Genomic DNA, 26,088 nt, shown 5'->3' with positions numbered 1-26,088 from the left:
AAATAACAATTAATCTTCAGTGTGATAGACGAGAAGCTCAGAAAGGTTCAACTACGGAGACTAGTTTTACTGATAGTAGCCATCACAGTGCACAACTTCCCTGAGGGTCTTGCTGTAGGTGTAGGGTACGCTTCTGTTGGACGACCTGGTAAGATATATCCTCAAGTTTGACACTTGATTCTTCAACAGAGACTGGATTTTCCACTCCAGCAATATTAGACTAAGTACAGAACAATTCTTATTACCATTAAACGTAACAATTCTTATTAACCATTAAGTCTTTTCTACAGGTGTTGATCTACAACAAGCACACAACCTTGCCATTGGCATTGGACTACAGAACTTTCCCGAAGGTTTACTTTTGATTTATAGTTAATTTCTGGTATCTAACTTTTCAAACACAAGGAAAGTTCTTGTTCACAACACTCCCTTAAGTGTTTGTAATTCTACGTTTTACCGTTTAAAATATAAAAAAGGCCTAAATTTTAATTTAATGAAATAACCAGATATTTGTAAAAATAAAATAAAATCCCCTCCTAGGTTTAGCCGTAAGTGTTCCTCTAAAAGCAGCTGGTTTCTCAACTTTTGACAGTTTCTTTTGGGGACAAGCCAGTGGCATGGTGGAACCCATCGCTGGAATCATCGGTTTGTTTATTTTACTTTTATTATTAATACAAGGATCATGTTAATTTATTATATCCCACAAATTCCATATTTTGTTTGACTCTTCGTGGTGAGCGCATGCGGTGATGTAACATGTGTGATAAACAGTAATATTATGTACAGATGACGTCATAACATCACGTGACATCAGCAAATGTAAGTGATTAAGCAATTAATTAAGTGATTAACTGTTCTTACATTTCAGGTGTAATTTGTGTGACACTTGTAGAACAGATCCTATCGATCGCACTCTCATTCGCTGCTGGAGCCATGATATGGGTTGTGTGTAACGACATAGTACCTGAAGCTTCAGCTTATAATCACACTAGACTCTGTAGTATTGGTGTTATCGTGGGATTTGTGGTTATGATGTGCTTAGACACTGCTCTCGCATGATGTGATGACGTCACGTGATGTGATGACGTCACGTGATGTTATGACGTCACGTGATGTGATGACGTCACGTGATGTGATGACGTCACGTGATGTTATGGAGTCGTGTGATGTGATGACGTAACGTGATGTTATGGAGTCGTGTGATGTGATGACGTAACGTGATGTTATGGAGTCGTGTGATGTTATGACGTCACGTGATGTTACGTTTGGACTGACGTATATACGCGGGGACTATCATGAAGCATGATAACATTTGGTATTACGCGCAATTGTCTTAAAATACCTTGCTGATGGATTGACCATTTAATTTTCTTACAATTAGTGATTTGTCAGATGAATTTGCTTTAGTTTTTAAATGTATCTTTATTTTTAATTGATTTTATTGTTCGGGTTTTGTGCTTTTTAAAGGAATACATATATTATGTTAACACTTAAAATTGATAATTGCTGATTATTTACATTCTGTGTTACGTAGATTTCATTTTCCAGCTTCGACTTAAAGTTAAAGCTGTGTCCAACCGATTGTGTTTGACCATTTTGTTTTCTGACAACTTTAAAAAATCTATCATGCCCCACAAAAACCTTTTTAACGTCCTACGTACACTAAAAACCCGATTCACCGTACAGTTAGCGGGAAAAGAAAATATTAAATTAGGGTTTTACAGTACGCATGGTATCGAGAAAAACGAAATCGTCATGAACCTGTTCAGACTCAGAGCGTGACGTCATGGTCGATATTGCGAAATCATTATTAGAGGCCATTTTACTGCGCGGGGTTGACTATTAAATTTCTACAAAGGAGGTGGTTGGCAGAACCACCTGTATTTAATTGCTATTCTTAAAATAGTATTCTACCTATTCACAAACTTTATAATGTCTTTTTATTTAAATATCACTGATTTTAGCTAATTCACAAGCACTTACCTGGGGACCACAGGCTATAATTAACAATGAACAAGCACCTGCTCAAAATCCCTTTTAAATCCGATAAATAAATTTATCCAGTGATTTGCCTCCTAACAGCAGACTAGGCAAAATAATTAGTGCCATATATTTGATTTTGTTGCCATCACAAATACATAACACACGAAAATTTGGCGGAGTTACAGGTTGTACTGAGCACTGTCCGGTAATATATTTCGTGATCTGAAATCTCGCTTAATTAAAAGTCTCATGTAGCAAATTATTTCCAGCTGACAAAGCTATATTAATGAACAAGGATTAATGAACACACCTGGCTCAGATTTCTAATCGTTGACAATAAAAAGCGTAATTTTTTTGCCAATAGTAATACATATTGTGTACATGTTGATGTGGTAAGCCAGTTTCTGTGCATTTCGAAATTGCATCGATTAATATTATATTTTTTGTTATTTTTTAGAGAGTCCCGAGACCGTTTTTAGCAAAAATTAAGTAAGTCTTGGAATTTTGTTGACACCATTATCAACAAATCACCGAAGCGATAACAAGGTTAATGGTATAAGTTATGGTTTTGACTTTGTCTGACGAGGCACAATTCCATTTTTTCGAGACTTGCACAGCACTTAATTAGTGCTTCATATTTAAATTTAATCCATCTAGATATGCGTGGTTGTATTCAATATTTTTTCCCTTTAGTTTGAACTTTCGAAACGAATATATTTAATCCATAATCCAAGCAATAAAAGATTTTATAAACCATAAATTAATCGACATAATTTATCTCTTAAGGATAAAGAGTATAATGGTGGACCTTACTTTGCCCTTGGGAAACATGTCCGTACACCAGCTATACAAAGCTAAATATGCACCTTGGACTGACTACATAAACATTGAAGCCGAAAGATATGCAGCGATCACATACTACTCCCTAGCCCTGCTCCTTGCTCTTGCAGGCAACACAATCATTCTTGTTGCTACAACCAAGTACAATGCAATCAAACTTAACAAGGTAACCATCACCATTATTCAGCATTTAGCTGTCTCTGACATAGGAAATGCAACTGTTGGCATAATTCCTTCCCTGGTTACCTTGATTGCTGATAGATGGACTTTTGGGTCTGTTCTTTGTCATGTTCTGACCTACATCAGGATGAGTTTTTACTATTCGAGTGTGTTCCTGGTGTGTGCTTTAAACACATTCAAGCTGTGCATGCTTTTGTTTCCATTCCAAGTGAGGCAATGGTCGAAGAGAAGAGGCCATCTTGTAGCAGCAGTTGCTTGGTCCATCTACATTCTGTTCCAAAGTGTTGCCCTGATATGTGGAAAATTCTCGCCTATATTCTTTGAGTATAGAATCATGTCGTGTTGGTATGTTGCACCAGACCTTGGAATAGGCTTAGGATTTTCAGTGTTGATTTTCATGGGTCTGCTAGGGTATGCTCCAATATTGATTGTTCTTGGCACCACCACTGGGCTACTTGGTGTTGCATTTAAAATTGCTAAGCGAGGGAGAGATTCAGTTCAATGGCAGGGAGTAGTCACAGTTCTTTCAATTACTGGAATCTACTGTCTGACATACCTTCCCTTCATTGTTTATCACACCATTTATAATAACCTCCCAGACCAATCAGGGATGTCACTCAAGACAAAAGCTATATTCTACCTTCAACTGTTCACCATAACCCATGCCATTGCATATTTGAATAACTTTGCCAATATATTCATCTATTACATTTCCATAGCAAGCTTCAAGAGATTTGTTCATGCCAAACTTCCACGTGCACTTCAGGCTCAGCCCCAACAGGAGAGGAACATCTCAGACTCTAATTTGCCGAGTGGCACTGGACCCACCCAGCAGTCAACGCTATGAGTCTATGATGAACACAGCAACACCGAAAACAATATCAAGAAATGCTAACTAATTGCTGTGAAGGGACTGATCTTAAAGATTCTACATGAGTATAACTATATGGAAGTCATAAATTGTTCGTAAAATTGATAACTGCTGCAGGACTCACAGCTAGGAGTGCAGGTTATAATCTCATGAATTTGTCAGATTTTGTCCATTTTCTGTGTTCTGGCGTGGAGTACCTAATTGCTTATACCTATATTTATTTTGTAAAACTACTCGTGTTCTCTATCAAATCCTCTAATCTTCTCTGATCTCCAATTGTTCAATTGATTGGCAAGTAAATTTAATACACTTATAGAAACAGTAATTATACTTATAGTGGTTGCTAATAAATCTACAGTCGGTTATTAATGTTCACTTATAGTCCACAGAATATATTAATTGAGCTTCTAAAACAGAGAAGAACAACAAAGTTACCTGGGGACTCCAGGCTATTATATTTTAATTTATGTTCATAATCATAGAGATTAGGCGGAATGACGCTGACAGGCTGATATGATCAGCGCCCCCCAGTAACAAAAAAGCTGTTACATTTTTTGAGGTGCACAAAATTATGATGTATAGTGAACTCTATCTTACAGATCAGTGAGCTGTGAGAGCCTTATATTTGAGGGGTTCTTAAAGGCCGAATGCCGATCACCGAGAAAAATATATTCCTTTATACCACTTTCATCTTTATACTGACTTTCTAAAAACAAGATTGAGCCAGCAATAAAATGAAATTGGTCGAAATTAACTTCTTATCTATCTTCACAACTTTATAAATTTCAGTCAGTAATAATGATTCCGTGTCTTTGTGAAGTAAAGCTCAACTTCACAGTTATACGCCATGATTATGTTTCAAGTTCAACAAGTCTGAATGTAATTTATTTTCTCTTTGGCTATATCTCGTCCTTCCCCTCATTTGGTTTTACTCTCTTTTCCTCGCCTTTGAGCAAGTTCAACTTGTCGAGATCTATGTTATTTTTTATCATACTGGCACTGTCTGTAACTATCTTAGCTCCGTCTTGTATTCTTTGTGCAGCGCTGAAATGCAGGTTTTAAGGGTCACATTATAAAATCACCTGCCAGTAACACGACAAACCGGCTTGGCATAGCATGAGACTGGAGGTGAACACTATTTCTTCTAATTATGAACTAGGTCCAGTGTCCAAAATTCAATATATTATCGGACTTTATTTGAACGGACATTAGTTGGACGCTAGAGGCCCCAGCGTTCATTTTAATGTCCGTTCAAATTAAGTCCGTATCAGTGTATGTAGTATACCTATCTCGTAGGTTGGTAGCACCATCCTGCACTATCTTCGCTCCGTCTTGTATCGACTGTGCTATTCCACTAGTCAACCCATCCATCCCTTGTTTTAACTGATTCAGATCAGTAATCTGATCACTGTACTGCAATAGTTCCCTGGTTAATATTTCAAAATGTCCGGAAGATGTTACTGATTATCTGATTTTGATATCAAATTCGGCTTTTTACCTTTCTGAGATTCTTCTCGAATTCTGGATCGTCGAGAAACTTTTGGGAGTCCTTAATCAAGTTTATAGACTTTTCTACTCCTTCTATCAAATACCTGAAACCAATCGCCATGGTCAATATAGTTATTGCATACATATTTTCCTCACATGACATTTGTCTACAGATTAATCAGCGACCGTATGGCCAGAATAAACAGCAATTCTCTAACGTTAGGCTTGGAATTTACCATTTGATAAAGATTGCGAGGACAAAGTATAACACAAACATAAGTAACTGGTACTCAATAGTCTTGATCGTGCCAACTAGCTGATAGTTTCCCTTCGCTTTCAGTTCGTCCACGTTCGTGATCCTTTTCCGATTTGATTCTGATTAAATATAATGTTTATTTGTCATGCTGTTATGACAAAAGCGGGATACTGTTTAGAATATACTTATAGAATATAGATCCTGGTTACAAATAAATAATTATATACCAAGAAACCCGACCAGTCCACGCATAATTATTTCAGGCTTCTTGGATAGTGCTTAATATATTTAGTAGCAGTAGAAAGATTAGGTTACAAGTTAACATTAAATATGCAGTATCACCGATGATCATAAACTTTCTGAAATGCTCCTACCAATAGTGTCCAGAACAGATTTGCTCATTGCTTCGAGTCCCCCTACTCCTGCTTGAAGTCCGTCCAGTCCTACCTTGCTCATCGCCTCCAGTCCCCCTACTCCTGCCTGAAGACCATCAAATCCTGCCTTGCTCATCGCCTCTAGATTTTCAAGAGAGGCCATATCTTGCACCTTCTGCTGCATGTTCGTCAGGTTCGATGTGAGGTTACCCATGTTCATGTTGGAGGTGAGGTTGTTCATGTTGGAAGTTAGGTTACCAATGTTCATGTTGGAAGTGAGGTTGTTCATGTTGGAAGTGAGGTTACCAATGTTCATGTTAGATTTCAGGCTGTTCATGTTGGAGGTCAGGGTGTTCATGTTACCAACTCCAAGCCTGAAATATAGAATTGGTAGCAATTTGCAGACAGTAATAGTATAACGATAAGGAATAAGAACGTGCTTTCATTGAACTTCGTTCATATTAGAATGGTGATGCAAATGTCAATTCAATGAATCGTACATTTTTAATTGAAACGCGAATGTTTTCTGATCGGTACAAATTCATTAACAGGATGTTTGCTCATTAGTAGAAAACAATAAGATTGCTGATGCGATGGAGATTTATTAAAAAAATTCACATATGAAATGTTCCGATACAACTTTACGACCGCGGTATTTCTCTACAGACGAGCACTTCCCGGGAAATTGCACTTACTTTATTCGATCCGACAAACGAAGTATTCACAACAACAAACAAACTGACAAGGCATTTTTCTCGGCTGCGTGCAATTTTATAACGATTAATCAATTACCAAATCCTCCAAGGCGTCAAGAACAACACATTTGGTTGAAAGCACATACTGGTTAAAAAGTGTACATGGCCTCGTCTTTGGTTTTGCGGAGTGAGAAGAATAAATTGCTCTAAAAGTTGACTCTAAGTAAGTTGTCCTACTGCATGCCCCTCTAATACTGCTCATTACTCGCCCCACTATACAGGACCCTCTAACTTAGACGCAAGGTATTTTGATGTTGAACAACTGTTTAGGCAAAAACAACTCAACAAGTCTGATCTAATACGTATAATTGTTTAACTTTAAGCAAATACTTACCGGCATAAAGCAGTATAAAACACAATCGCTATACAGTGTTAGAAGTGCTAGATTGTAGCCACCAAGTTGCAAAATATGTGGATTTTAGCGACACAAAAACAGAAGTTCGGCACCAAATAGAACTAATTAGCACTGATAAGGCACTGATTATCGCTGATTATGTGATATTGACAGTTGACGGTGGACCATAGGACAGTACATTCAGAAAATTAAACTTCAGACATTACTTTATTGTTAGACAATTAAATAAGTATAGCTGCATTAGCATAGACATAGTAAGATAGTGATTCTGATGGGTTACAGTTATTAAGTTACAATTATTAAGTTATAGTTATTAAGTTACAGTTATTAAGTTACAGTTATTTAGTTACAGTTATTAAGTTACAGTTATTAAGTTACAGTTATTAAGTTACAGGTATTAAGTTACAGTTATTTGTCGATAATTTGTTGCATTTCTATTTTTCTGCTTTACAGTCTTACGACCAATTGATGGCTTGGAATTGGCTCATTCTTGCTTGGTGTGATCCACATACATTTTCACTGTTTCTATATAAGTAAAATATTAGTAAATAAATTATAAAACGTCACAAATTACATAGAGAGAGAGGGCACACACAGAGTTTAACTTGTTGGGTATAAGCTTCTCCAGGCTCATAGACCGGTTTTTATAACACATGTGCAGTGTTCAACAACAAAACTCAAGCAAACAAGATGCATTAGAATAATCATGATAATGATAACAGACGTTCTGATTAATGAGAATATTGATGAACAGAATAGCTTTCGAATCCTAAACAATATGAACAGTGAACACTCAACATTGGTCAAATATTAGTCTGTTACAGTGTTAGAGTGTTAGAGTGTTAGAGTGTTAGAGTGTTAGAGTGTTACAGTGTTACAGTGTTACAGCAAACCTACCTTGAAGTGGCATCCCCGATCATGCTCCCTGTATTCTTTATCTTGCTTGCAAAGCTGGAGAAAGAAAAGCTGTTTTCTTCCCCCATTTTTCCTGTGGTTTCTGCTGATCCAAGTGTCGAGGGTTTTTCTTGTTCTTCTCTGCTGCACAGTGCAGAAATCACATGTCTTTTGGCGACTGAGTAAGTATTAATTAAAACATGGAATTCAAAGAAAAGAATACAAATATGAGAAGAATGTGAGTACGAATTGCACTAACAACAGGTCATGAGTGACGATCTTCTCGGTCACGGAAATCCTGCTTAGAAATAACATGATCGCAAGAAAAGAGTATTTAGTACGACATATGCGGGATAATTTATTTGTTCCATTGTCAATTATTATTTTGCACCAACTTCTGCTCGCAGTCTTTATCGTTTTCTAACTTGTAGATCATGTACGTTAAAAGGTTAAAGATGCCAATTTGTGCAATTTAGATCTGTATTTCCTGTTACCCGACAGCTCGGCAAGTGAAATCAAGAATCAGTTTATTTAATCGATTGCATCTGATCATTGAATTTCACTTTCTCCTTAAAGATGTTTTTTCATCAGTAAACAATGATTTTGAGTGTCGCGGTCGTTACTCGTTAATTACTTATTGAATCTTCTTTACTGGATCTTATTGAAAACTATAAAACTATGAGAAATTCTGGCTAGAAATAAGATAAAATATGACAATGAGCCAGTATTACGGTAACTTCTAGTTAAAGGCTATTTGAATGCTCAGGAACTGTTGGTGCTTTGCACTTTGCAGGTGAACGTTTATACCTACATATTACAATTTATCAGCTGCAAGAACAATTTATTCTTCTAAATTGCTTGGTAATTGTTATGATATTTCATACATTAATTTTAAAGAACGTGCTGATTATTTGCCAACACTGTCATGTTACTAACAGTTACCTTACTCGGGATTATTATGACCGGGATAAAGTGGCGGGTTTAGGGTAATTTCGCCATTTTTTCCCGAACCACATTTTCACCGGTCGTTAATAAACCCGCCGTCTCAGCTTTTAGGGTTCCCAAGGGGTATGGGTGCTCATATTTTAATCGTTGCCTTATATTCACTAAAGAAGACTATTGGGACACTTGTTGTAGGTTTTTTGACTTCATTTGGCTAAAATTGCAAAAAATTCCATTTTTTTCCCAAGTCTTGTCATATATCCTTATTGTCAAAGTTGATTTAAATAGGCCAATTCTTAATTTCTTAGGTATTGACTATCTCTACATAATGAAATAGGACTCAAAGTACAACTTATTGGAAGACTAAACAGCTCTCCCTTTATCTTAATATCGATCTGGTTGTTACGCTTCTAATGTTTAAAATTATTTTTCCATCTAGTTTAATTAACCACGAGTCATTATTTCTGTCTACTTTCAACAATTATTGATAATTCGACTTGTTTCACAAGTTTTAGCAATGCGAAAATTTCTAAACTTGCTTATCTCTAATGAGGAAATTTACATCTGAGACAAAATTTTTGAATCTAAAATTGAAAGGTTGGACACCGGTAAAATGGCGACCGGGAAAATGTGGTGGGTTTTGAGCAATTTCGCCATATTTTTCCCGAACCATATAATTTTAACCGGTCGTTAATAAACCCGTCGTAATAATCCCGAGTAAGGTATATAATTTTAACAAAGTTAAAAATTTCAAAGTATCTGCGAACACAAATACAATTACAAAAATGTTTGTGTATAAATATAATGAATGTATTCATTGTTCATGACCATGTGATGCATTAAAACTTAAAAGTGTCCAGTTGACATAACTGCAATAAATTCAGGTTAAAATCGATGCAAGTAAGTTTCGGTGAATGTTAATAATAACACATTTTTGGAAAATACACAGTGTAAATGTGTATAAACAAACAATCATCGTATAAACCACTTGTATCACGTCAAAAATATGTAAGTTCGGCATTAAGTACAAGAAAATGGAAACTTATGCATGGTTTGCATTGTGAACACATCGTAGTCATTGGTAATTTATTGCGAACTTTAGGCAAGCTGAACGGAGGAGATCCTTTGTATGAATCACGGTTTTTCAAGTAAAAAATGGAAACTTGTATAATTGTGAACAGATATTTAAGCTTAGTCATGTATTGCTATTTGTAGGCAAGCTGAGATCCTTTGTATAAATCGCGCTCGAAATGTTCGAATCAAAGAAGCGTTTAACATATTTTATGAAAATTAGGAAAGTTTGACCATTGCCAACATTGTCATTGCTGAAATTTCTATATCCTTTACCGTTTTACATAAATAATGCATGACATTGCACATTAGGTACAGACTCACGCATCTTACTCTTAATAAGCTAAACACTAAACTCTTAATCTAGAATAACGCGTATCTTAACGAAAGTATCTGTCTAATTCTATATAATTATATAAGGTGTACAATTTACGGTACCAAATGGTGATGTAGACTATAAATCGATAAACAATGATGATATCGACAAACATTCACCAGTAATTAACTGAACATTCAAGAATTTAGAGCAACACTTGCAACAATTCAATCTGAAGGCGAAGAACAATACCCCCCGCTCTGCTACCTCACCATACCTTAACAGTTAACAGTTAATAACACAAAACACGATACACTGGTCTCCCTGTTCACGGTTTCCATGAGATTAAAACATTTGATGTAGATTGGAATTTTGATGATGTACATTTGAAATACTACAAGTACAATCTCAGTGCCATTTTGAGAAAATGACCTGTTAGAAATCAAGCATTTCCTTGGGAACATAGTATGAATATACTATTAATATACTATAAACAGTGCACTATGTTGTATATTAAATATTTACATGTTATTAATACGAAGAGAAGTCTCGAATATGCACTGTGTTCGGAAAGAAGTTTACCGGAATCCAATTACTAATGATGCAGTTAGATAAAATTTTAAAGGACTTTTGTGAAAATTTCCAAGGCTTTTTCATCACCCGACAGAATTATCATACCTAGTTAAACGGCACTTATCAGGGTTATAAATAAACGATCGCACATCACACGTTTGAGGTATATAAGCGAAGCTTGTTAGGCAGACTAGAAGTTTAACATTTTATGTTATTAATATTATGTGACATATTAACCCTTGTTAATGTTACATAACCGTTGTAGTTCTCATCTGGTAAAGGATTGTAGCTTTTCCGTTCTTTTGAGGCAGGTTTATGTAATGTAGGTCTAGAGTTTCATATCAAATTGAAGCGTAAGCTATTGTAGAAGCTATTGTAGAAATTGTATTGTACTCGCGTGTTATTGAGCCTCTGTAGATGCCGATAGAAATTAAACCTTGAATTTCACAACTAAAACAATTCAGAATATCACAGAACAGCATTGCAGTTAATTCAACAGAATAATTTACTAAAAATGAGATGTAAACAATTATACCAATTCCGTCGTGCACAAATAATACCCGAACAGGACGTCACTCAGCGTAAATGTGACGGTATGTAATGCATAAACATTCCCGGTGTACCCAAATAATTAAATTATTGAAGGTAAAACTAATTAATTATCTGTTCTAGAGGGGGAAAAAAGTGATCACCATGAATAAATATGGGACAAAGCACCCGCGTTGATGATCAATCACGATTAACTTGGGTTAACCTATATACTAGCTATAGTTAACCTTGAAACTACAGATCTGTGATAGGAGTGTTTAGTGTTTACGGTATAATCGTATAATGTTTGAATCCAAGTGTTATTTCAATTAATCAATTAGCCAATTAATTATGATAATCTGGGAGATCTGGAGTGTTGCTCTCCCTCTCTACTCCGTCTGGAGGACATGTTGGTGAGAATAGAGGACGTTTGACGCATCACAGCTTTTACCTGAAACAGCAAATTGTTAATTAATTTGTTAATTGATTTTTTCATTAACAGCAGATCAAATATATTTTAAATTGAATGGTAATAAAGATTTGGTATTTCAAAATGTATATTTATAATTTATTATGTGTCTAGTGACAGAATAATTTGGGTTTTAAACTAAAACGAGGAGAGATGATTGCATGGAATTTATGATTTGTTGTTGATCAGACAAAACTTTCTTTGAGAGAAAATGTTCGTTTTATTTCTTTAATTATATTGGTAATCATGCAAGAAAGCGTATTGCGAATTGCTGAAGAACATCTGTTCTATCCTTAAATGAAACAGACCGATTGAATCTGCAAAACATCTCAAAGTATCTAATAAATTTAGAAACAATAACTAAAGTAAGTCATAGATATATGATCATTGTTTTATGTGAATTCAGAATTCAGAATAAGCACAATTATTGTAAGATTATTGTCGTGTTCCAGGAATCTGCTTATAATCCTTAATAAAACTATTGAGAAAAAATCTTAAAACCCTATTATCAGGTAAAGTTAATTGTAAATATAAAGGTTGTTTTAAGTGGATCATGCGATATTCCGATTAGCTTGGAACATATAACGGAGCAATTAGGACAATTAGCCAGTTAAGACAATTAGCTAATTATTACAATTAGCTAATTAGACAATTAGCAGATGAATGCCATGCGAACATTTAGGTGATAACAAAGTCTTACTTTTTACAGCCTCCCAATCGACTACAATTGTTCAGTGATTTTCGAAATCTTGAACCACAATACAGCGCTAACTGGTGAGAAAATAATTTTGGAAACCCCGAACAAAAAGGACTAATTGACTAATCGATACTGATTGATTGTGAACCTATTAATCATGATACATGATACATGATACATTATACATGATACATTATACATATATGTCGCTGATTTGAACAGGTGAATGGTAAGCTCTACTAGCATGAACAATGAACAATGAACTGTTGCTCATTTAGTGACCTAGTCAAACATCAGAATTACAATAATACATTCCACAGGTCTCATTTTACAACCGATGATTTTCAGGAAAACCTTTGAACACTGTTCAAGATCAAGGCAGACCCCTTGGCTATGTTATAAATTAACCTTTTCTGAGGGTTTTCAAAGTGATATGACGTGTAAAATGTGAAGATAATGAGGTAATGAGGTGACAACAGATCGCACATGCACTAAAACGTCACAGTTTAGTTTCATGATCTAAGATGAGAAGTACGGACTCGTTTAGGGGGAAAAGTACGTACTTGTACGCAACTTTGAAAAGTTCGACTCATACGACGTACGATACAGATAGAATTTTTTTGTTTTTGAATTATTATCATCGGGGCCGTTGTAAAATGTAATTGTTTGCCGATGTTAGAGAAAATATACCGTTCGCGAACAAATTAAACACACAATTCTTAGGTCAGGCAAGCATTTAAAAGTAAAACAAAAATTCTAAAAAATTACTAGACAATTTACTTATTTAAACAGCTTGTTTCTCTTAAAGTAAAACTTTAAGTTAATCGACGATTGGAATATATAGAAACGCAAGTTTTTGAAAACGCTCAATATTAGTCCGTAACATGCGATTTAGAACTCTTCCATCGATTTCTAGAAGGAGAACTTTTCAGTAGAATTGAAAAGTACGTACGATACGAGTAAATTGAAAAGTTCGACGCATTCGTACTTCTCATCTCTTCCGTAGTGCATTTTGTTTTAGTGTTAAAAAGGAAGCCAGAAATTTGAAAAACTTCACTGAAACAGTAATCCAGATGCCTTGATATTATCAGGAGAAATAGTCTCAATTATTTGATTTGTACGACTGTTTCATAACAGTGTAATAAACAAGAATGCTATAAGCTCACCTCTTTTCTCATGCGGCCGGATCTAGAGAGGTATATGATAGGGTTGAGTAGAGAGTTACAGAACGTTATTATCAAACCTGGGGAGGTTACAAGGTTAAAACCGGAGGGATAACCGGGGAATATGCAGGTTATTTCAAGGTGGAAATGGGGCCCGAACACGTTTACGATACTGAATAACAACATTGAAGCAACATGAATCTCACTAAAAGGTTATCTGAATCTGTATTTTTTTATTGAAATCTTTCAAATCAGTCAATTACATACAAGTTTACACAATGAATTAGTTAAATATAATATTGTCCTCTAAGCATGGATTGTCAAAGTTGAAATTGTCTCGGACAAAATGTATGTAACCAAAGGACCTGAGGGTCACCAAAACACAGATATTGAGTGCAAATGCAGCTCCTGCACAAGCATGGGCCCTTAAAAAAATGTATATAAATCCTGAATTAATCAGGACTAAAACAGAGAAATCAAACTTACAATACATGGGCCAAGATTCATGCATCAAACTCTCTTTAGATTTGTGTCGTTTGTTCCAAATTATAAAAGCTATTGTGTAGGGCAGAACACAAGCGAAGTACGCTCCAACAATTAGCAGAGTCGTAACGCATGCTTCCCTTATCCTGTGAGAGTTACAGTTGTTAGCGTTACAGTTGTTAGCGTTACAGTTGTTAGCGTTACAGTTGTTAGCGTTACAGTTGTTAGCGTTACAGTTGTTAGCGTTACAGTTGTTATGGTTACAATTGTTAATGTTATGGTTATAGAACACTGGAAATTGGAATACAGTTGTAAAAGTAACAGTTGTTACGCCTCAACAGCTTCAAATAAGTAATTAACTAATCGTGATAATAAATTCATAATGATTTTTAATAAATAATGATTATAACGGCTTTTACCTTTGAAGTTGAGCAGATAATTTAGGTTTCCTCAACAGGATAATGACAATAGCTGATCCAGCAGCCACAACAGTTATAAGAGGAACCACCACACACAGCGCGAAGAAGGAGATGCTGAACGGGTTGGTCTTGTCGCGCCCTATCTTCTTGTTGCACGTGCACGTGACGGGGTTAAATCTGAGGGGAGGGAACTTTTATAGAGGGTACTTTTATCTGCAGATTCAAATAATGACAGATAGACAATGTATTTCCATGAATTGAACCATGAATTTAAAGGCGAAAGTGAAAGTGAAAGTGAAAGTGAAAGTGAAAGTGAAAGTACCTGTAACCCCCGAACTGAGGGAGAAGTGGTATGACACTGAAGAGGATTGCTTCAACCCAGACAATACCAGTAATAAGGTGGATCCTGACTCTACTGCAGATTCTGGGATAACGGACTGGAAACTTAACTGCGATAAACCTGAGAGAGATTAGATTATTTAATTGATTATTAAACAGTTATGATTAAGATTTGAGAATCTTGAATGGGGATAAACTTTCTAAAAGCTTGAGGTAAAATTATATAGATATCTGGCGATGACGATGAATTTATTTCTAAAAAGGGAGATGATAAATTTGTTATTTTCACTCATCTATCAACTAAAAAATTAACTTTTAATTAATAATTACCTGTCGACAGTAAGACACATGACAATAAGAACGCTCATAGTAACTGTTACTGACGTCACCACACCGGATACAGCACAGAAGCTTTGCGGTATTTCAATCTGAAAAGAGGGTTTTATCAGCATCTCCATTATATTGGAACATGGACAAAGTCTATTAGCAGTTAGCACAAAGTGCTTTCAGGAAGCTCTCATGTTTTACTAATGTTATATAATATGGAAAATCATTTTACTTCATTTTTACTTCATTTTGCTTCCAGTTAGCTCGCTATATAAAGATATAATGAAAAACAAGGGCACTAAGAAATGCACAAAACACCATGTAACGTGGAGTGTACACGTGCAATATGCACGCAATAACGTGCACGACTCACAAACCTGTCGTTTAGTGAATAGTGAGGGTAGAGTGCTGGGTATGACAAATATTCCCACCAACATGTCGTTTACTGCTAACCAGAACACAAGGGTGTGGGTGTTCAGCTTGCGTGCTCTCTGTCTCCAAAGTGCTATCATCAACAGTGCGTTACTGAAATAAAAAACCTTTAAATACAAAAACGTATATCTTTCGCCATTCACGCCAAATTTGATGAAGAAAATTGCAACCGAAATTTCGCAGTTTTGATCGTTTTAATAATTTTACCCAGTATAATTTTAAAATGGCGATAAACCCCACGGTAATTCTTATTATCAAAAATACGGGGTAAAAGTATTCTAGGTCTAGATGATTTTCGGTGCCTCTTGTAGCTCATACACCGCAACAATTAGATATAAATTAGAGAGTTTAGGTTTTTTCACTGTTTGTTTGTAGCCGACAGAGGAATCAAGTCATGCAGTCCAATATCCGATAGATTAAGAGGACTGGTGAAGAGGGGTTATTTAGCCTGAAGGTTAATCAAATCTCTCATGAATCACAATTCCACATTAGAAGTGTAACGAAAGTTATCAATTCCTACATGGCGGCACTTTCAGTAACTCTAAGAAGGGTTGTTATACTTATAGAGATTAAACCTCCTCCGCGATCTGCCATAACACATACTAAACAAGCCGCCTGCCAGTTGCTCAAATCCATTAAAACACGTATTATTATACCGGGCCAGCTATTCCAGCAAAGACCCTGGTATTCCGTGAATGCTAAGTCGGATTTCCTCGTATTTGACTACGTGATGAGAGAGGGAATGTGACGTCACGTAATGAGAGAGGGAATGTGACGTCACGTGATGAGAGAGGGAATGTGACGTCACGTGATGAGAGAGTGAATGTGACGTCACGTGATGAGAGAAGGAATGTGACGTCACGTGATGAGAGAGGGAATGTGACGTCACGTGATGAGAGAGGGAATGTGACGTCACGTGATGAGAGAGGGAATGTGACGTCACGTAATGAGAGAGGGAATGTGACGTCACGTGATGAGAGAGGGAATGTGACGTCACGTAATAAGAGAAGGAATGTGACAGGAGATTTACTAGATCCTAGATTCTACTACTGGGGTTAGAACTTAGTAGCCCTGCTGTAATTTGTGGCACGGAGCGTTGTAATTGTTGTAACGACTAAAGACAGGAAGTATAGTAGAAAATACTGAAGTTTGGCTCGTATTTAGGTTTTATTAGGGTTTGAGGTCTGATCACGGGTGATGGTGTGTTTCCTAATAACTTCCACACCAGCCTACTTGCAAATTAACCTTGCAAGGTTAAGCTGCAAGCAAGGCCTTGTGAAAAATAATTCATCGAGTAAAATAAAACTGGGATTAGTTGTAATGAACAATAAGTTTGAAATACCAAAATCTGTGCCACATGCCGACGACTACAGGGTGATTCAAAAAGAATGTTGGGATTTTAAGAAATGTACATATTGAAACTTTGACTCACCTCATAACGATGAAGATAGCAAGTACCAAACACATCATTCCAATATAAAGATCATTTTTCACCAAATCTTCGTCCAGGGTAAATCTCGGCCTCTGGACTTCGTACGATAAGTTGCTGTTCTGATTCAACATTTCTCTGAATTATGCTGTGTTATCATTGAGTTTTGCCTTAACTTGGGGACTCGATATTTTGATGGTTTTTATTAAAGTTTTACTCCATTTAATTTGACAGCTTCGTTATTTCAATGGAGCTAATAAATGAAAGCCAGGACAAACAACACAACGAGTTTTTAATCAACAAAAATGTTAAATTATTCGACTGGATTCTGAAAAATTATAATAATGATAGAGTAGATAACCACGAATTAAAACATATTAACGACAAAGTACAAATTTTAAAATATGAAGCATCCCAACAAAATGGAGCTCAACATTTTATTGATGAGTAATAAATTAAACAAAAACTCGATATTAATTATAGCGTTATCAGGAAAAGGAACGTGTTCAAACATCATTAGTTGACATCCAATTTTTAAAGTTAAACCTCGCCAGCTTTCCCAGTAGCATGATTGTTGATCAATGAGCCATTACAATAAATTTGTAGTTAACCAATAATGAAAAAACAATCCAAACATTCTCTAAATCTAACAAAATTGAATCCTCAAACAAAGAACCATTGCACGGCTTGTGAACACATCTGTGATATGTCCATTCAATCAATTGCAACGGTCAAAAACCATGTAGGAGGGGCAAATGACCGGATTGAATTCATTATGCACCCCGATAAATTCAGGGAGACATAACCCTGCTGCTGAGTGTGAAGCAACAGGTACTTAGTCCACTATCTAATGATAAAGTGGTAAAAATAACGGCAATTTAAGTTACAATGCCAGGATCACACGCTAAATAAGTAAATATGTACCATATCAACTTCGCACCACCCTACAAAATCCTATCGCAAAATGTTTCATATTTAGTTCGATGATAAGAGTTGTTATGTTGGATATTTCACCTAAAAGGGGTTTGAACTTTGACGCAGACTGTGCTTTCCGTTCAATACTTTAATTTAATACATTCGCAGACTAACGGTCTCCGATTGCAAACCCGGGCTTTTTACCAAAGTCTCTTGTTGAAAAGACCAGGCTGATAAAGCTTACTTATGCTCTGATGTGTTTCAGAGTGTAATAAGAAATGCACTCGACTAAAGCAAAAACATATTTATTACTCCTAATTGAGTGTGCATATGAATATAAATATAATGCTCTGGAATTGAATGCAGAATGACATTGGGAATTTGTATGGAATTTCTCGGTGCATGACAATGAGTAGGAATCAGGAGTAAATCAGGAATCTAGGGCAGTTTAATTTCCGCTTCTCAAGGCGGGTGTCAGGTAATCCTATGAACGCCTCTGAAACAGCCGAAATAGAATTACGATACAGAGAATTAAAGTCAAGACCTGTCAGCCTACAGAAGAGTCACATGATTTTTTGTTGCTATGGTGAGAAATTTGTCCCGCCTAGAACCTATAGAATTATTGAATTTATCGGCTGATGAAGGAGGGAGGGAGGGAGGAGGGAATGTGTGAAGAGAATCTGACATGGACACAAAGTTAAATATTATTATGAGCGACTGGGCTAACATAAGTTAAATATTCAGTCCACAATATAGCACATAAACTATTGGCAGTCACGTGACGTGAACATGTACAGGTGTTAAGTAATGAGACTGGAGACGGAGTGCACTGTCGGAGCAAAGAAAAAGCAAGGTTTCAGTCTCAGACTTACCTGGGGACCTCGCGCTTTTTCTGTTCATAAACAGATTGAAGCTGCGGCGGAATCGGGAATGACAGGCTGAACGCCGCCCAGTAATCCCAGACAAGTTTCAGTTCCAGACGAGCCTGCAGCACTTGTGAATCAAAATAGCTAACACAACCGAACACTAACAGTTAAATTTATCCAATCAGAAGCTGAGAATCGTACCAATTGTCCAATCACAAAGTGTTATCAAATCAAACCCGACACTGAAGCTGTTCCGGTGGGTCCTAGATTTTCAGCCTATAGTTGTAACCCGAGTTCGACTTCAAGTTCAAGCTTTACAGTAAGTTTTATAGCTAATATAGGTCAACCCATCAAACTGCTAACTTATCAGTCTTTAATCTAAGACGATTGAAAACCCTAGCGTTATCGTACAGGAGATCAGCATAAAATGAAACCTCCGTAAAAACCATTCATCAGCACTGGCCGTCATCGGGTGATTTAGTTTGAGTTTTGTACCAAATATTACGTCTCTGGCTTCGCTCAGGCTGCTCTAATACAGCAGTAATACCACTTGAATTTGCTAAAATTCGAGGTTAATTCTCTTTGAAGTTGGTTACCGATGACAGAGTGTCAGATTGAAAGATGGAGAGTTAACTAAACTCAGTTACGATCCCCCACCACTTTGGAGCCAAACATCTACTCAAACAAATACTTCAAAATGCTCGTGTCAAGCGGAGAATTCTTCAAAATGTTCGCATATTTTGAATTTACTGATCTGTTGTCGACTTGATCTGGGAAAAGCTAGCAAAAAGTAAATCTCTATCACGTTTATAAGTCACGATCAATGTTATAGTCATACTCGACGCTATACTAACAAAAAGGCTTCGAAGAGAAGAAAGCACTACAACTTAAACTTACAAACTACTACAGCTACAATCAACATGACATGAAAACAACGCTATGAGTATGACATTATCATACGTGCTTTCAAACTTGCATTTTCATGAACGGAGGGGGACCCGGGACTCCAGACTAGGCAAACCAATAAATTGAGCCCCTTCCTCCATGTTAATTAACAAAGAAAGGGACTATGGACTGGTAAAAATTAATATTGGGCCCCTAAACCCACTTGGCCCCCCATCTAATAACGTCTTTCATTCGTTCATCTGCAGTGTCAAAACAATTACAAGTACCAGACTTACAGTCTGTTTATCTAAGATTTACGGCTCATTTCAAACCGTGTCCTACGACATCAAATTCTTGAAACATAAGCTTAAACGTCAAAACATAAGCTTAAACGTCAAAACAATACTGTTACAGCACGCTGTAACAGTGTCAGTACACCTTGTACCACTTGTCAAAGGATCGTGCTGTAACAGGCGCTTTAATATTATTATGTTGACGTGTCTAGATTACTAATAATTATCCTTTTAAATATGTACTTTAACCCTGAAGTTGAGTTTTAGGTGTTTCCAAGGTAACGTTAATCAGGAAAGTTTCTGAGATTGATGATTGTTGTGATTTGAGGCTATGTCGGTCTATACTGAGGGAATTATGATCTCGCGAATAGGAGGATTGTCGGTGTTTGATGTTTGAGTGCTGGTTGTGATTCCAGGAATAATAGGAGGATTCTTAGTCTTACAACAAATTTCTGAACAGTTAGTAGCAAACAGTTTATTCAACAATTGAATGTGATCAACAGTTTTATGATTGCACATTCTGACCAGAAACTATTTCAAAGTTCCGAACACCCGAGCTCGATCAATGATCTCTAAACCTCATAATTCCAACATTAAACATATTAATTCACGTTCCTTGAATCATCTCCTCTTCTTCCTCCTCCTTTTCCTCCTCTTTTTCCATCTTAATCAGCTCCTCGATCGCTTCACACCTCTCCAACAACCCCCTCTTCTCCTCCCTCAGCTCCTCCCCTCTCCTCACCACCACTTCATGGCTGTAATTCTTCTTACTTCCTGTTATCTTCCCTCGTACCTCATTCATCCTGTTACTGTAATCATCCTCTAACGTCCTCTGTTCGTCCCGCACTTCCAACATCTCTCTGTCCAGGGAGTCTACTTTGTTTTGGCACTCTCTGTTGTCTGTTTCTAAAGCAGATGCCTGGTCGATGAGATCCTGGATTTTCTCCATCAGGATACGCCGGCGGTCGGAGTGGGAGTTGAATTTTTGGATTGTTTGAGCTTGTTTTTCTACATAGTCTTGGACGGCGACTTTGAGGGTGTTGGTGATTTTAATCTGAGATTTAAGTTCAGCTTCGTGGGATTGCTTGAGTTTGGAGAGGGAGGGGAGGGAGTTTGTGATGACGTCACTTGAGGACGGTTTTGTTGTTGTCATTGTGACGTAGTTTGGTGGCGTGGGTGTTTCTTAAAGCTAGAGTGAGTGTTTTGGTGAGTGGAGGTAAAGTAAGGACAAATACCAAGGTAATCATCATTTAGATTATTTTATATTAGATCATTTTATGAAGATTTCAGTTAATAAACTCATTTTCAGAATTATATGATAGGGAATGCAAATGTTCTCGAAATTTAGAAATAAGTATACTATTTAGGTTGGAACTTGGATTCAATAAGATCGCTGAAAAGCACGAACAGAAATAAAACAAGTTGGGTGAATAGGTTGATAACTTTTAAGCGTACAAATCCTTAGAGAAGGAAAAAATCAAGACTACATCAGGTATGTTTAGTTTACTGAAAATACAAAAGGCAATCACAATAAAATAAAGTAATTATAAGATCTACAGTACTCAATTATACACTTTTAAGAGCTAAAACTTAGAGCAAGACTAAACTTCACATAATTCAGCATATTAAACAATCTAATCAATCTTAGTTAATATAATAATTAAGGAATTCATCCAACTAAAGTCGACCTAAAATTTACATACATTAATGCTAGGTCTAACAAAGAACATCATCAATATAATAAGCGCAGAATTTTGCAGAAAATTACTGAATCGTGTATTCCACGTTAAACTTTAAGTTAAAGTTCTAAGTAAAAGCACTAAAGCGATACAATCCGCTACTACAAAATATTCATATAAATAGTACTCAACAAAGTTTAACACTTGACAACCAACCTCCTTTCTACAAAAAATTTCTGAATTTCTGACCGAAAACTGACAAGTTCATTGATTTGTTCATATATTAGTGATGTCCCAATTAAAACGATATGTTATATCTAGTCTAGAATGATATATTTAAAGACTTAAATGTAAATATAATAAAGCCATTTACGGATATTATCCACGAATTATAAAAGTTGACGGTTTGTTAACCATTTGATATAGTCGGTTATTCAGAAGTTGTTAGAATAAGAATGGGGCCTATTTTAACGTTGTTATCATGGTAGTTATCACCTGTTTAGATCAGCAATGGAGCATAAAGTATGAATTTAACTACGTTCTGGAGAAATGTAGAAACCTTGATATTCTAGTTCTACAACCAGGGTGGGTCGGCTAAGGATGGAGAATTTGTTTTGACACGTGGTTGGAATAATAGTTTGTCATTGGTTATACGAGGTATCACGGGTGAAAGCGAACCTTTGCCAAGTTTGTCACCGGGATATATATAGGTGACACATCATGTAATTAAATAGCAGTGACTCAATGACGGAACGTGGATTAGTATTACGACACTCCTACTACCACTTCTAGTTATAGTTCCTGTATAATGCACGTTCAGCTAATGACCTTAAACTCCTGTTGAGAGATGACGTTTCTGAAGAAAAGTTACATAACCTCCCACCAGTACTCAAGAATAAGAACCACAGATTTCCGATTTATCTAGGATAAACCTGTGACCTGGGTAGGTAGTACTACGCTTATTTACAGATAGGTAAGGCCTCTTTTCTAAACTATCTCGATTAAGAAGCTGATCCTGTGGAATCTTTTCTAGGATAGCAAAGAAATTGCTTCGAGACATATACGGATTACGGAGAGATGGGCGTTGCAATAATGCAGAGCGGGATTTCAATACAGAACAAAAAGCAAAATCAGAGAAGCAAAACATCAATATCAATTATAAGGACGGATATCTCAGTACTATATCCAGCTCAATATTTCCCATACCTTATTTAAAACCTCGGTATCAACAAACTTCAACCCAGCACAAAACTAGACCTCAGACCTCAGCCTGACACTCAAACTTCATCACCCCTACTCAGGTGAAACCCCCCTTATATACCCCCTCGCTCACCACCACAAATGAAGTTGAAATGGTCCGGAAACAGCACATAATTTAAGTTTCCGTTCCAAGAAATAGCAGTAAAGTTATTCGGTAGATGGTGTTAAAGATCCTGATTCCGGTCGTTTAAATACTCGGCTAATTATTCTTCACACACTAAGTCCCACCACGTGACACCTCTCTCATTATATCAGAACAACAAGTTTAACACTATTGTACTTTTATTGAGCGTGAATTATAACGGGAGGTTAAACAGGCTGATCTGTTCTTATGATTACAATGATTGGTGATGTGGCAGAGTAATAATGTGACCTGTGTTTAACAGATATTATCACTGCTCCCGATATAGGTTTATCAGTTCCTTACCACCTCATTTCCGTGCCCATTATAGCTGATGCAGTATCAGTGATGCTGTACTACCCCCTTGATAATAATAATAACATTACATTCCACTGATTAATGTAGAGTTTTGTGAGATGTTATCTATACAGATAGGTATTTATCAATCAGAGAGCTGTTAACTAGTCCCATGACGAAAACTAACCAATCAGAGAGCGGTGTTCTGGTCACGTGACTAGAATTAACCAACAACAAGTATCGTGAGGAACGATTAGATACAAAACGTGATCAGATCGAGCAGAGATTATCACTAAAAACGTGATGATAGAAACTGAGAAGATGATGATAACTGAAAACACGATATACCCTCTAGGACCAAGATTCAAGTGTCGACTGAACAGTCAACAGAATTAAATGCCGGATACGCAACAGAATCATCAACACAAATATCTTGTTTTAGTCTGGACCCTCTGAAACACTACCTAGACCTGGGATAATGCTCAGAATTTAGAGTATTTGCCAGTTTGTAACACCAACACGCAACACATCTAATTCCCACGTTAGATTTAGGTTTCTACAGATTCTCATGGTTTCGGTGAAAACCTAAAAGGATGCAGCATCTTACAAAAATACCGTCAAGTGAAGTCACATCCTGCATGGCACCGGAAACCGTATCTCTTGTCGCTGATAAACAGTTCGATAAATAGATTAATGGCAGACAGGATGTATCGAATTAATTTAACTTAAAGTTTAAGTTCCTTATAAGAAACTTAAACTTTAAGTTTCACTGCTTGTGGGTAACAAAGAAGCTTTCCAAAGTAAAGTAAAACCTATAAGAGCACTATTCCTGTCACATTAAATGTAGCGACTGGAGCCGAGTAAACTCGGGGTAGATCTTCTGAATCAATCACTACTTGTTAGCAGAACAGGCAGCTGAAAATGAAACAACAAATTCTGTAAGCTCTCAAATTAGTAAACAAGGGTTTTCATTTTGCTGACTCGGGTCTCTATTTAAATAGTAAGCAGCAGTATCTAACACAGTGCAAGCTTCAATATTGGTCAAGGAGGACCCATAACATAACACCAGAATGAATATAATAAACAACTCAAGAGTAACGTTTAAATGACATATGAGATATTTTAATCCGATCCTCAATCCTCATTCACCTCCAATAAAATATTTGATAAATAGCCACCAATGAACATAAAGTGAATATGATAATGGAACCGGCATTCAGTTTTAACAATCGTCTTAAGGGGGCCGGGGGGGGTCTTCATCAAAATTCTCTCGAAATTGATTTTATAGTTGTTTCTGATAGAGGGGAGTGATATCTATCAGCTGCTTTTGGTCCCATGGAAAAAATATTGTTCCTAGCCAAAATTATCGCCAGTCAAAGGTCAGCGCTTATGTGTAATTGTATTGCGCGAGCGATTTTCAATCGCACGCCCTGAAAATCGAGTCTAAAAATCTATCTTCTCCTACATTTTTTGAGCAATCACCCTGAAACTTTCAGGATATGTTCTAGGGATCATTTAGAAGATATCTGTCGAGCCGAATTTTGAGATAGGCCTTAGAAGATTTTGTATTCAATTTTGAAAATCTTGGACCTGGAAAAATCGTAAAAAAATGAGGTCCAAGATTTTCAAAATTGAATAAAAAATCTTCTAAGGCCTATCTCAAAATTCGGCTCGACAGATATCTTCTAAATGATCCATAGAACATATCCTGAAAGTTTCAGGGTGATTGCTCAAAAAATGTAGGAGAAGATAGATTTTTAGACTCGATTTTCAGGGCGCGCGATTGAAAATCGCTCGCGCAATACAATTATACATAAGCGCTGACCTTTGACTGGCGATAATTTTGGCTAGGAACAATATTTTTCCATGGGACCAAAAGCAGCTGATAGATATCACTCCCCTCTATCAGAAACAACTATAAAATCAATTTCGAGAGAATTTTGATGAAGACCCCCCCCCCCCCCCCCCCCCCCCCCCCCCCCGGCCCCCTTAAAGGCTGCAAAACTCCCATGATCATCATTTATGTTAAAAAATGACTGATAAAATGAATGACCCTAAAAACGAACCAAAGAAATTAGACCAAATCATGTCTAGAATATAATCACAGATTTAAAGATATCTTTATCTTAAAGTTTACGCCCAAACGCCGGAAACTAAACGCAAAACCAGACAACTTCTAATAGAATACAACCAATACAGCGTATGTGAGACAAGAGAAACGCCATCTTAGGACGCGAGGAGAGTATTATGCCATATTATATGCAAGCTCTATTATATTGAACACCAGACTCACCAATGATCACCGATCAGCAGCCAGTGTCAAACTAGGGCCCAATAAAATACCCCCATGAAGGCTCACCACGTATTGGAAGTTAATGTTGTACACATTTACAGGACCTTGTTCCAATAATGTGCAATCTGACGCCCCAAACTACTGTCAGTGACGACTTCATAAGTGCCGTTAACTGTGACACGTCCAGAAGTCCCCGTTTGATCGACAGGTTGCACGAGGTTTGGAGAGGCCGGCTTAGTGGGAGACGGGAGACGGACATTATGACGGACAATATGATGGACAATATATAATATCA

General features: G+C 36.7%; 4 protein-coding genes across 4 annotated transcripts in view; 1 reads left to right on the top strand and 3 right to left on the bottom strand.

The window, feature by feature from the left end:
* Nucleotides 1-1,577, top strand: part of LOC134814234 (zinc transporter ZIP11-like) — a 94,160-nt gene extending 92,583 nt beyond the window's left edge. Inside the window, exons 6-9 of the mRNA XM_063822310.1 lie at nucleotides 21-148; nucleotides 291-353; nucleotides 541-645; nucleotides 869-1,577. Of these exons, the coding sequence (XP_063678380.1) occupies nucleotides 21-148; nucleotides 291-353; nucleotides 541-645; nucleotides 869-1,059 (487 nt within the window). The 3' untranslated portion in view covers nucleotides 1,060-1,577. The remainder of the gene's footprint in view (nucleotides 1-20; nucleotides 149-290; nucleotides 354-540; nucleotides 646-868) is intronic.
* A 3,027-nt stretch (nucleotides 1,578-4,604) lies between these two features.
* LOC134814174 (uncharacterized) lies at nucleotides 4,605-8,170 on the bottom strand. The gene is made up of 6 exons (XM_063822223.1): nucleotides 8,000-8,170; nucleotides 5,993-6,366; nucleotides 5,599-5,737; nucleotides 5,373-5,466; nucleotides 5,160-5,287; nucleotides 4,605-4,918 (listed from the first exon to the last, which is right to left on the bottom strand). The coding sequence occupies exons 1-6, from the start codon at nucleotides 8,083-8,085 to the stop codon at nucleotides 4,774-4,776; spliced, it is 966 nt and encodes a 321-aa protein (XP_063678293.1). The 5' UTR covers nucleotides 8,086-8,170; the 3' UTR covers nucleotides 4,605-4,773.
* A 3,193-nt stretch (nucleotides 8,171-11,363) lies between these two features.
* Nucleotides 11,364-17,325, bottom strand: LOC134814159 (histamine H2 receptor-like). The gene is made up of 8 exons (XM_063822197.1): nucleotides 17,188-17,325; nucleotides 15,701-15,848; nucleotides 15,327-15,424; nucleotides 14,980-15,117; nucleotides 14,658-14,834; nucleotides 14,242-14,384; nucleotides 13,759-13,835; nucleotides 11,364-11,877 (listed from the first exon to the last, which is right to left on the bottom strand). Exons 1-8 carry the CDS (start codon nucleotides 17,316-17,318, stop codon nucleotides 11,776-11,778), a joined length of 1,014 nt encoding a protein of 337 aa, XP_063678267.1. The 5' UTR covers nucleotides 17,319-17,325; the 3' UTR covers nucleotides 11,364-11,775.
* Nucleotides 17,326-20,750: 3,425 nt separating this feature from the next.
* LOC134813815 (mRNA export factor GLE1-like) lies at nucleotides 20,751-21,296 on the bottom strand. The gene has a single exon (XM_063821695.1). The coding sequence runs from the start codon at nucleotides 21,294-21,296 to the stop codon at nucleotides 20,751-20,753; it is 546 nt and encodes a 181-aa protein (XP_063677765.1).
* Nucleotides 21,297-26,088: the final 4,792 nt, after the last annotated feature.

The sequence above is a fragment of the Bolinopsis microptera genome, chromosome 4 (genome assembly GCF_026151205.1).
Source record: "Bolinopsis microptera isolate Bmic1 chromosome 4, MBARI_Bmic_1.0, whole genome shotgun sequence".
NCBI classification, from domain to species: Eukaryota; Metazoa; Ctenophora; class Tentaculata; order Lobata; family Bolinopsidae; genus Bolinopsis; species Bolinopsis microptera.
Note: the sequence above shows the minus strand (reverse complement) of the source record. Positions and strands in the feature narration are given on the sequence as shown.